Source organism: Phycodurus eques, chromosome 22, assembly GCF_024500275.1.
Source record: "Phycodurus eques isolate BA_2022a chromosome 22, UOR_Pequ_1.1, whole genome shotgun sequence".
NCBI lineage: Eukaryota > Metazoa > Chordata > Actinopteri > Syngnathiformes > Syngnathidae > Phycodurus > Phycodurus eques.
The window spans coordinates 2,795,474-2,807,893 of NC_084546.1; the positions used below are offsets into that span (position 1 = coordinate 2,795,474).

The window sequence follows — 12,420 nt, forward strand, 5'->3', positions numbered from 1 at the left end:
TTTAAAATTTAAATAAATCATTTTAAAAATGACACTATCCGTGAGTAACACATTAACGCTACTTGGAAAATTTTTGGTATGTACTTTAATTTGTTTATTTTACAGAATAGGCGTCGAAAATGTTGGGGAAAGGCGTGACCAAAACACTACCACTGTTCTTCCACTAGAGGGCGGCAGCAATGAGCCAGTATAGGCGTGGCCAAGTGCCGTTTGTGGCAGTTACTCGACGACGACGTGATTAAAGGACGCTGCTGTAAGTTCATGGAAAATAATACCTTTAAAATAGTCTTTTCCGTATTTATTATCATAATGTTCTTGTGTTTCTTGCAGGGCGGCGTCCGTTTTAATCTCCTGACAAGGTATGTTTTTCTTCCACTTGGACATGTGCACTCACTTATGATTTGAAGGGGAATAAAATAGTAATAATTTGGCACAGATTCATTCTAAAGTATATGTAATCGTGTTTAATGTGGGAAAAATGATCTTGAAGATGACCTTTGTTTGCACATGAGCGATGACTTCATCTCTTTGTTGTGACAATACACACAGTTCAGCCCAATTAGATGACTAATAATACACCAAATTGTTATTTATAGGCTGTTATTATAGCAGTGATATGATTAAAAATTAATTACATGGATATTTTGTAGAGGAATACATGTATGAGGCCTATGGGGAGCAGTTGAGTTATGGAAATGGACAATTTGCATCAACAGACAGGAAGTGCTTAGAGGGCAGGTGCATGTACAGCAAATGATTAGCATTCGGCCTGAGAAAACATGCTAAAAAAAACATTTCTTTATTAAACTAAAAAATCAAATCATCGTGTTTAAGTGTCATACAGGCATGTAGATGACCTACAAATGTTGCGCTTGAGTCAACGCATGATGTCACCTTTCTTGACGAGCCTGTTTGGTCAGGACGAGTGATAACAACGCCGCCGAATTCCGTGTTGACACAACCTGTTTGTGAACGTTACGCACGCACGCCGCGAGACTGGACTTTGCATCTTTGGTCTCTTTGCAGCAAACAACATGGTGGAGCAAACACGAGAGCTAAGACGCGCCGTCAACGCCGTCGTCGCCGCCGCCCCCACCTCGTCAACCCCCCAGGCAGGACCTGGCGATGACATCACAGGCCACATGTTACACGCCACTCTCAGGTTCTTGAACACAACGCCGTCACGTAAACTTGAAACCTTCTGCATAACGGTGGTGCTGTTGTCCTCCAGGAGCGAGAGCCGGTCTACCCGGTCCGTGGGTCGCCAGCTTGCCGCCATCGGGGACCAGCTGGATCGGGTTCGAACCCGGAACCCACGGGCCCGGTAAAGTCAACACTGCGTCGTCGTCACGTTTAATTGTGTTCATTACAGACTCTAAGTGTTGTCGTTGTTTTGTAGGGATGTACGGCATCCGTTGTTGGGCTTTCAATTAGAGAGCGGGGCATTCTGGGTAATCTCCAAATTCCAATTCATTGTCTTCGTGTTGTATTGCGGCGTCTAAAACGTGCGTTTTTGCACCCCCAGGTGTCCGCTTTTAAAGCGGGAAGTTTCCGCTACCTGACCGGCGGAGCGCTTCTCACGGCGGCTCTTTTGCTCCTGGGTTGGAACAACAGGCCATAAGCAGGACTTTTGGCCACGCCCCCCCCCACCCCCCCCAAAAAAAGGACAATGATTGCTAATTTTGTGTTTCTGCTGTTTGCCTTGCCTTATATTTTATACCGAGTTGACAAAAGCACGAAAAAAAAAAGTTTTTTTCTACTGTTCCTATCAGCCTTCACTTTCTATCGTCTTACGGAAACATTATTTTCAAATGTTTTTGTTGTTGTTCAAAAGTATTGGGACGCTGGACTGTCTTTTCTTACAACATGGAGGGAGCTGGACTTTCTGTTTTTCGCTAAATAAAATGGCTGGGCTGCAAATTCAAGTCTCTTTAATTAAAAAAAAAAAAAAAGTTTCAATTTCACTTCATTTGTCCAAAAATAATTGTTTATCCGCTACGAATGATATATCTTTGTTCACGTATCAATGCCAGCAGCATATAGTGACAACCAGAACAATTCAATGCTCTTCCACTAGGTGCCAGAAACTACAATTAACCTGATGCTGTTCAGACAACAAAATAATAGCTCAGTCATCACTATTTCAGCAGACAGCAGTACCTCAACTTACATATAGTCAGCCAAACCACATCACTTTGCTGAAAATGTGCTAGGTTAATGCTAACACATAATGGAAAACCCCATAGACGGAGAGAAAATATAACACTCGCAGGCAAACATTCTTTATCTTTATCCGCTGCGAAATACGGTTGACATGACTGCAGCTTACTGAGCGATTGTGACTGTCTTCTTCATGTACATACGTACGCAGGTACATTTTATGCTGCCTCCTGGTGGCCAAGGTGAGCACACCGGAAGGAACAGTACAATGCACAATGAATAATCACTACACACATAATATGTTGTTACTGCAAGTACAACATTAGAGAGTGCTATTTTTCTTATTATAAGTTAGGGAACCCGTGCTTTAGTTCCCACCTTCAGCATCACGGTTCGTCGTCCGCGGTGGGGTGGACGTGCACGTAGCCGTCGAAGGCCTTGCGGTTGCATCGTTGCAGCGTGGCGCCCAGATGCCGGCTGGGCCCGACCTCGTAGGCGCAGGGGAAGCGCTCGCCGCGCGCCCGCTCGAATATCTCGTGCAGCGTCTGCTCCCACTTGACGGGCGCCGTCAGCTGCCGCGTCAGCTGGCGCCGCACGTGGCCCTCGCTCATGTAGCGCTTGCCGTCCACGTTGGAGTACACGCTGATCTCGGGACGACGCACCTGCGCGCAAATTGTACGCCAAAGATTAACGGGAAATTATTATGATATGTACTATATTTTTATTTCATCTTGTGAACATATTACTATATTCTCCCCATGGAGTGAATTAAATGAAATCCTTCTCACTCACTCAAATTTTATTCAAACAATAAATAACTAAATGAGTTCAGGGGAACGCATTAAATAGGTAAATCATTTCTAATAAAATGTTTGTCATTTTTTTCATTATTACATTCATTTTAATGAGTGGATAATTTTAAATTTAACAAAAAATATATAGTCACAGTTGGTGAATTTGTAAATGATTTCATTGATCAAATGAATTAATTACTTGGTTGAATGATTTTATAATTTGAATGAATTCTCATTCAAATTATAAAATCAAAAAAATATATAAAATTTTCACCTTTAATTTTTTAGAATGATTTCATTGCTCAAATGAGTGAATTAGATTTTATTTAATATAATTTTCAGATTAAAAATACATTTGAATGAGTGAATTAGTGATTTAAAAATATAATTGCTCCATTAAATGTAATGTTTTTTTATCTGCTTTTTAACATTTGTAGCCAAATGTACTCCTTTTTCCCCCCTCCTCATCCTTTTCAAAATCTTTGACAGTCCTAAAAGTGCCACTGATTATTATGAGTTGTAATTGTCTTGAATGTGTGTGCAGTATAATCATCCTTGGAATTTGTGCTACACAGCAAAACATACAAATGAATCCCCACAACCTCCTTACTGACCTCCAGTTGCCGGAGAACCTCTCTGAGGGGCTCGACGGCGGCGTTCATGAGCTCCGTGTGGAAGGCCCCGCCGACGGGCAGCATTCTGGTCCTGAGGAAGTGGAAGCGCGAGGCGTTATGCTGCAGGAAGTCCAGCGCCTGGCGATGCCCCGCGATCACCCTGCCGTCGGGGAAGAGGTACGTGGCCACGGCGCACACGGGCTCGTCCACGCCCGAAGCGCGGCAGTGCTCTCTGGCCAGCAGGCAGGCGTGTTTGTACTGGGCCTGAGCTTTGCCCACCACCGACAGCATCCCGCCCGGCGCCAGCTCCGACGCCCGCTGCATGGCCTCGGCGCGCACCTTCACCGCATACAAAGCTAAAGAGAAAGAGTCAGGAAGAGTCGGACGCCCCACGCCAGGGGCGCGTTTACCTTCGGCGAAGCTCATGGCGCCGGCAAAGACGAGCGCGGCGAACTCGCCCACGCTGAAGCCGGCGGCGGCGACGCACGTCTCGATGGCCTGACGACACAAACGCAACAATTAGCAGCAAGCGTTACATTTATGACCAATTTCCCGTGGAAGACATGGAATTAAATGAACATGCGACATTCTGTGTGTATCCTGTGTTGATGTATTTGAGAAAGGAAAAACTTTTATCAAATGAGTCAATACAACAGTTTTTGCTGGATTTGAATTTATTTTTAATACATTAATTAAATGAAATAATTTAATTTAATAATTTTGTATTTTTGACTTTTATTTTTAACAATTTCATTAACCACATGAGTAAATATAGACATTTAATATTTGTTTTTTTGCAATATTTGTATTAAAAATAACTTCTTAATTTTTTGGCAGATTTATATTTGATCTTTTAATTATTAGGGAATTAATTATTTATTATTTTTCACTATTTCATTAATCAAAGGAGCAAATACAGTAAAAACATTAATTTAGTATTTGATTTTCTTTGCCCTATTCATAATTCAAATGTCTTTGCCTGATTCCTTGTGTAACATCAATTCATAGGAGTACATGGATACGCTATTTTTCTTTTTTTTTTTTCATGCTTCAGTGCATAATTTAATATTTATAGTTTGCATATTTCCTCTTTTTAAATGTACATAATACATTACACTATTGTATGCCACCATATTGCTCTATTATTTGGGAAGAATGTCCACTAAAAACGCCCACCCACCCCAAAAAAAAAAAAAAAAAAAAATGTATTAAAAAAATAAAATAAATGTAGTGATACATTTAAAGTTAAATCAAGATTTTGCCTTTAAAACTAGATTAATTCTCACTTTTGAGTGGTATATCAATGCTTATTATTGTGGTTGAAAAGTGGTTACTTTGGGGTTTTGGTGGTTGAGCTTCTCCACAGCCGCCAGGGAAGTGACAAACACCGCCGGTTGGCAGTGAACTGTCCTCACGAGATCCTCCTCGGGGCCGTTCAGGCACAATGACAGCAGGTCGTAGCCGAGGATCTTCCGAGCCGCCTCGAACATCTCTCCGACGTTAGGGTACCGCAAAAGCCCGCGACCCATGCCCACAAACTGGCTGCCCTGCCCGGGGAAGAGGAGCACGGAGCGGCCGCCGGGGTCCTTCCAGGGTCTCGGCTCGGCGGGGGTCTCGGCCGGGGAAGGTGAGCCATTCTCGGGCTGATTGGTGGACAGCGCCCTGAACCAGGAAAACCGTGGTCTGACCTTGCGGACGGAAGCTGTAACCAGCGACGTCGACATTAGCGGTAATATAAATGTCAAATGTAAATAAATATCAAAAAAATACTACATTTAATTAGGAAATTACTCCACTTAATGGTTTGGCATGTCTCACAACGGAGGCAGCCATGTTAGAATCTGTCACCCCGATGTTTACTTCCGGGATCCGGTGTATATATTTACTTTTTCAACACTTTTTCAACACTGCCCCACCGTGGCCGTAAGCGGTTATTATCCTCAAATGAAAAGCTACTGCAAGAAACTAAAATTAAGGGGGAAGAGTGGTAAATTTACATTGCTTTTTTCATTCTATGAGAAAAATAATTTGATTAGAAATGTGTTAAAAAAATCTAATATAATGAATAGTCAGATTTAAGTTTGTATTATTTGTAAAACTGTTGTATGATTTTCTTTTCAGTGTACCATACTTTGTAAATGAAATCATTTGAGCATTAGAAATGATTTACGATATAATTATGTATAATTATAATTACATTTATCACAACTTGCAAGAAAATGTTTTTTTGTAAATCTCTGTCCTCATGGAATGTGCGCGTCATTACAGATCTTCATTACATGTCACGATAAATATCAAAACAATGCTCATTTCCACGTGGTCATATTGTCCCGTTGGACGTTTCGGCCGCACTGTCCGAGTCGTCCGACAGGTTGGCCGCCTCCATGCGCTCCTCCAGGGGGTCCCGGTACTCCTCGGGCGCATGGCTATTGTGAGCGCCTTGGATCTTGAACCTGGAGATGAACTCGTTGCTGGCCAGAGCGCCTTCCTTCTTGGGGCATGAGAGTTTGGAGGGGATACGCGCCAAACGTTCTGGATACAAAAAAATAGATCAGATCAGATAGAAGATGTGTGAGTGTGTGTTTGTGAGTGTCACCTCCAGGGCTGATGGGCTTCATGAGGCGGTTCAGTTGGACGTTCCAGTGGCGGACATGTTGACTGGCGTTCCTCAGCTTCTCCTGTACTTCCTGGAATGCAGACATCCAATTTAGAAAGGCGTTACAGTCCAAAGGTGCGGCTGGGCAGAGATATTCTCACCTCCAGGCGCTGGTGGCTCCTCTGCCGTGACGCCTGCAGATCCTGAAGCTCCCGGGAGGCCGAGTGAAGAGCGTCGGGGGCGTGGAGGTCTATGTCGTGGCTGCGGTCGTGGTCCGTGTCGGGGGCGGCGCCGTCCTCATCGGGGCTGAAGCTGCGCAGGACCCGCTGCTGCTCCTCCAGGAGCTGGAACTGCCGCTTCTTCTCCTCCTCGGCCTCCAGCAGCCTGGAGGTGTGCCAGAGAACGGCCAATGTCAAATACAGAAAATATGCCTTACACTTATTATTTTTATTTAACAAATCACACTTACAGTAAATTCACATGAGTAAAATAACTTAAAAGCGAAATAAAAGTTGAAGATATTAAGCATGTACAGCAACAGCGATGCGACAAATAATTTTTTCTTGGCTCATTTGGGAGGTAATTAATTTGTTGCAAGGCAGAGTTGCTGAAAACACTTCATAGGCTAATGAAAAATATCATTAGTCATGCCCACGAGACTGTTTAAATATTACACTAATGATTAATTTATCACTCTAAAATGCGTATTGGACGGAAAGGAAGGCAAGCAGCACCTTGTCTTTTTTCGGCATGGTGACCTATTGCTAGGCAGACTTTAGATTTTAACATAAGTACCCCATTGGTTAATTAAAAGAAATATCACAAGCCAGTCTTGCCCACTAGTTTTTTCGAAAGGATAACTCAGGACATATAAGTTTGTCTCGACACATTCAATGGCATCACCACGATGTATGAAATATTAAAGTAAGGTTAACTTTGCATGGTCAACTGTTGCTAGGCAGACTTGACCAATGAAAAATGAATGGCCCAGTCAACAAAGTGTGTGTTTGAGTGACCTCTCCAGCTCCTGCCTGGCCTTCTCCTCCTCCATCCGTGCCTGTATCTCCATGTTGAGTGCGGCCTCCATTTTGCGTTGTGTGACCTCCAGCTCTTGTATTCTCTGGCGCTGCCGCTCGGCCTCTTTGGCCCGCTCCTGCATCTCCGCCCGCATACTTTCCCTCATCTGACGCCACAAAAAGTCAGCAGTTATTATGCCGAAAAGCAGCAATATAATCTAGAGAGTAAAAAAAAAATCTTCCAATTGACCATTTGTGCCTCTTCCAGTTGTCTCTCCAGCTCCATCTGCACCTCCATCTGCTTCCTCCTCTCCCGCTCCTCCACTTCCCGCCGCCGGGTTTCCATTTCCCGCGCATGCTGCGAGACACAAAACCATTTACGTCTGCAGAGCTGGTCCCAGGCATAAGAAAACTAAGCACTGCCACTAGTTCGTCTGTGAACTAACTTCTGTTCATCAACATTGAAGTGAGAGGTTATAAATGTCAAGAACTGTAGGGCTCACACGGGGCACCAATCAGGCTTGGACCGCCACGGCTTGTTGCTGAACGTGCTACCTTTTGAGATGCAAACCCAAACGCGAGTGAAGACAGATCACATAACCAACACTCATTAAGGTGCTTAAAATCTTGGCGAATAACTCCTAAAAACCAATCACATTCCTAACAAGAACGCTCCACTGTCACCGCATTAGAGGTGTCCCTGACCTGTATGATGCTCTCTATCTCCAGGTCCTGCCGGTCCTTGTCGGTGCGCTCCGCCTCCAGGGTGCTGGAGTCCTCCGATTGGCTGCTGCAGCTGCTGAGGGTGCTGCAGCTGCGCTCCCGTTGGCTGTGCTCCCGCTGCACCCGCCTCTTGGCCTTCAGCTCGCGGTGCAACGACAGCTTGGCCTCGCTCTGCAGACGCAGGGCTGTCTGCACGGCTGGGCGCACACACACACATGCCCGGTTCCAATCCAATTCTTGATATCAGGGGAGGTGTGTGTGTTGTAGACACCTTGCATCCACTCCACCTTCTGTCTCTGGTCCGAGGCGCTCATCTCATAGGTTTTGTTGTGAGTTTTTACGCAGAACAAACAACGTTTTCCCTCTCGGTCTGGAATGGGCTGGAATGACGAGAAAAGATATGATGTGAATAAGCACTGTGTAGCGGCAAAATTGCTGTAAGACAATACCTTATCCACCTCTCCCTTTCACACAGAACCCAGGGAAGCCTTATATTGCAGCAACTGTGTCTGATTTTACACAGCGAGAAAATTAAGTGTTTAAAGCCAGAACAGAAGATCTGGCAATTATCGGCTTGCGCCTTTTACACAAAACCCAGGGAATTTAGCCACGGGTGTGTGTGATTTTTATACAAAAATCCAGCATCCTAGAATCAGATAATAGCAGAGAAAATTACTGCACGGAAATCTGAACAGAAGATCTGTTTTTTATTTGCCAGATATCGGTATTGGGCTGATTTCAAGGTATCGGGCACTCGTGAAGGCAGCCGATATCAGCCACCAACACTTAAGGCAAACAAATCTGATGACTAAGTCCTCCTCACCAGTAGTACAATGATGCGGTTTGACACATCGGCAAGTAATTGTGCGTCAGAAAGAAAGAAAGCATTGCATCACATGATGGTCAATGCCGAAAAATCGTTGGTCGTTCAAGCCCTAATCCTGACTGACCTCGATGACGCAAGTCTTGTCCAGCTGGATCTCTCCTCGCTTGTCTTTCAGGTCCTCGCCGACGTAGTAGGCCATGGAGGACGGCTTGAGCACGAACCAGCGCTCGGTCCAGTTCCGCCGCACGTGCCCCTTTTTCCACATGTAGCCCTGCCACCATCACGGCACATTGTACTATCATTTCCCACAGCGAAAAATATGTAAATTGCGATACGGCGGCCGGCTCACAAACCCTCTTCAGGACGTTGTGGTACATCTCCAGGAAGACCTCGTGCAAGGCCAGGCTGAAGGCCTCGACGCTGGTGACCCGCAGCAGGCGTCCGGTGTCCATGTGCTCCAGGAAGCTCCAGACGGACAGGCGCTCCTCGTGCAGCGCGGCATTCTGGGATAGCAGCTCCTCCAGGGGCTTGCCGTCCCACTCCTGACTCATGGCGCTGCACAGTTTCTTCAGGAGATACTCCACCTTCAACAATAACAAACATATTCCGTTAATCGATCAGTATTATTTGTGCGACAGCAGTGGGATAAATTTAAAAAATAATTAAATATAAGGCTAAGGAATAATATTGTCAAAATTGAACGAGTTAAAATAATTCATCAAAATTAATACATACAGAATATATATTGAATAAAATAGCTCTTCATACAAAATAAATATGAATAAAAAATATCTATATGATTGTTATATATAACTATTGTATGTATTATATATTATTATTATATAAACAATATACATGGCAGGGTGTAAATAAAATTTCCCATAAGGATTATGATAAGTTGGATACATTCAAACATAACATAATTAAGTCAAATGAAATAAACACATTTTTAACTATATTTATATATTGACTAAATTAGTTCTACAATATATGAATAAACAATGAAAAGATAAAAGGTACAAAGACAAACACATGAAACGGTAAAGAAAATAAATGCATTTGAGGTAGTTTATTTTTATCCTAGTGTACCGGAAAACACCCCCAACAAATTCCAGGGAAATAGCAGGAAGGAAGAATCTCATTAACTCTGAACTTGAAAAGCGTCCCGCCCAGCTCATGTGTCCCCCCCGTTTACCTCCTCCGGGATCATGACCGGCGGGTAGCGGTCCTCGGAGAGCAAGTTGAAGAGGCAGAACAGCTTGAAGCAGTTCCTCTCAGACAGCAGCGCCCCCTCTGGCGGCGGGCCCTTTCGGTTCTTCTTCATGGTCATCATCCAGCACAGGTCGTCAAACCTCTCCTTGTCGAACATGCTTTCTTTCACCTGCAACACACAATGTCATATTATACAACATGATACAATTATATGGTAATGCTGACCTGCACCAGTCCGGTACCTTATCCAGGATGTATTTATTGAGGTAGGGCATGTAGCCGTGATTGGACACGGGCCCGTCATCGTCGTCCTGGAAGTGCTCCTCCAAGGCCACGGGGTCGTGCGGAATGTTCAGCACCGTGTACAGGTTGTGAGAAAGCACCTCAACAAAAACAACATCTTATATAAATAAAAGACAATAGTGTTACACAGAAATAATAAATACATTCAAAAAAGTAACAACACATTTGAAGTTAATAGCATGAAAAAGCAGAACAAAATACACACAAAAACTATAGTACATCAATAAATTAAATAAAAACCTGAAACAACACGTTAAATAAAGTAGCTGTTTATGTAAAAAAAAAAAAAACATACAAAAATAACAAAAGAAAATTAAAACCTGAAGATAAATAATATACATAAAATAAAATAGCACAAAAAATAAACTATCAAAATATTAAAAAATTTAAATAAATAATACAATTTGAAAATATATATTAAATAAAATTGCAATACAAAACTATTAAAAATGGATACAAACATAAATCCAAATGTAAAAAAATAAGGGAAAATAAAAATGTAACGAAAATAATGTAAGAAAATGGAAATGAAATGAAAACTGGAAGAAAACTAATATATAAAAACAGCTCACGATAAAAATAATTTAAAAGATAAACCAAACAAAAAAACAGAAATCTCCAAACAATGGTGTGACACTAAATGTAAATTAAAGGTCAACACACACTGTTATTGTTGGCCTCACACACACACACGTATACACACAGGCAGGCAGTGATTGTGACATGTCAGAACAGCTTTCCACAAGTTCCCTGGATTCTTTTAACCTCGCGGAGTTTCCACTCTAACAAGCAGGAAGTATGGAAAAACAACACATTTGAAGGCAAACGTGTCATATCATGTTGTTCTTTCCAAATAAAAGAAGGCGCAAAATATTTGGACTTGAGATAGAGTAACATTCAGTCCTCCTGGGAGCAAAAAAGCAAAGTGTACATAGAAACGAAAAGTCCACTCTGATGCCCTTTTCTCCCTTCCAGTGCTCCTCACTACGACTCCTTCCACTGAAGACTTCCTGCTTACCTTCAGCTGAGATTTGGACACTTTTCCGCACTTCTCCACATCCAGCGAGGTGAAGGCGTACCAGATGGACTTGAGCAGCTCCGATTTGAAGTCCATGTTGTTTTTTGCCCCCCCCCCTCCTCCTGGTCGGCGCGCGCAGCTCAGCTCGCTTACATGTGCCGCAGATGTGGCGGGGGCCGGGGAATGTGGGGCAGGCACGGCTCACGCGGACTGCAGTGCAAAGAGCAAACCAGGGAAAACATGTCAGCAAATGTGGACCAGACCCTTAGGATCCACAGCAAACCACTTTATTATTCTTTTTTTTTTTTCCATTAAAACAAACTGAGTGGGTGTCATTTTCCACATTACAAACAATTTTTGACTTGGGAATCTTTTCAGGCTGGATTGCTTCAATAAATTCCATGCAGCCTTACCTACTAAGCAAATAAGAGGATTCAAAGGACACGCCCATATTTGGTGACAACACACTTTAAGCTCATTTCTTTACATTGTTTTTGTTGTTCTTATTACTTCCTTGAACACGTATGTATCCGTTCTGTGCTCATCTCTGGTGAGTATGTGTCACATGAAAAAGTCGACTTTTCCAATGGTTGACAACAACTTCCCAGAAAAAAAGGTGCCGCACCGATGGCCCCCAGACCTCCATTTCTTTTTGTGTGTGAGAGGGGCTGGTCGCAACCGGGTTAAACAAGGCCAGTGCAGCGAAGCGTAACTTGCTTGACAGACCATAATGTAGGCTAATCGATAGCATAATTAGGTCCCTGAAAACGGAGCGCTGATACAGGAGTTTATAGTTGAAAACTTGGGGCCCCAATTAGGGTCTAATGATGATTTGCTGTTGTTATCCTCCCACGAGGGCACATCTCATCATCATCGTGTGCTGTATGCAATTATGTACCCTGCCATCATTTACAAAGTTCTGCGCAGAGAGTGTAATAGCTATTTTTGAGGGCGTTATATATCTTGACCTTCACGGCCAGATCAAAATCATAATCTGCGATGAAAGCGAAAAGCCTTGTATTGATGTTTATTGTGGACACACATTACTTTCATGCAGGCTTTATTTAATTGTTCAGATACATCATAGAAAAGAAAACAGGACAAACAGAAAGACAGCTCCTCGCATAAAGGATGAGGTATTAAGACATTTCAAATGAA

At 43.1% G+C, this 12,420-nt stretch overlaps 2 protein-coding genes across 3 annotated transcripts; both read right to left on the minus strand.

Annotated features, from left to right (window-relative positions):
- Positions 1-383: 383 nt before the first annotated feature.
- On the minus strand, positions 384-5,643 carry mcat (malonyl CoA:ACP acyltransferase (mitochondrial)). Of its 2 annotated transcripts, XM_061667302.1 has the most exons (5): positions 4,903-5,643; positions 3,979-4,066; positions 3,569-3,924; positions 2,539-2,822; positions 384-1,119 (listed from the first exon to the last, which is right to left on the minus strand). In XM_061667302.1, exons 1-4 carry the CDS (start codon positions 5,290-5,292, stop codon positions 2,547-2,549), a joined length of 1,110 nt encoding a protein of 369 aa, XP_061523286.1. In that variant the 5' UTR covers positions 5,293-5,643; the 3' UTR covers positions 384-1,119; positions 2,539-2,546. The 2 variants fall into 2 exon arrangements, with proteins under 2 accessions (XP_061523286.1, XP_061523284.1); XM_061667300.1 differs by having other exon boundaries at positions 3,569-4,066.
- Positions 5,644-5,728: 85 nt separating this feature from the next.
- On the minus strand, positions 5,729-11,443 carry def6c (DEF6 guanine nucleotide exchange factor c). The gene is made up of 12 exons (XM_061667298.1): positions 11,263-11,443; positions 10,184-10,324; positions 9,925-10,110; positions 9,083-9,313; positions 8,854-9,000; positions 8,175-8,283; positions 7,886-8,100; positions 7,431-7,538; positions 7,181-7,347; positions 6,326-6,548; positions 6,165-6,255; positions 5,729-6,100 (listed from the first exon to the last, which is right to left on the minus strand). Exons 1-12 carry the CDS (start codon positions 11,356-11,358, stop codon positions 5,889-5,891), a joined length of 1,926 nt encoding a protein of 641 aa, XP_061523282.1. The 5' UTR covers positions 11,359-11,443; the 3' UTR covers positions 5,729-5,888.
- Positions 11,444-12,420: the final 977 nt, after the last annotated feature.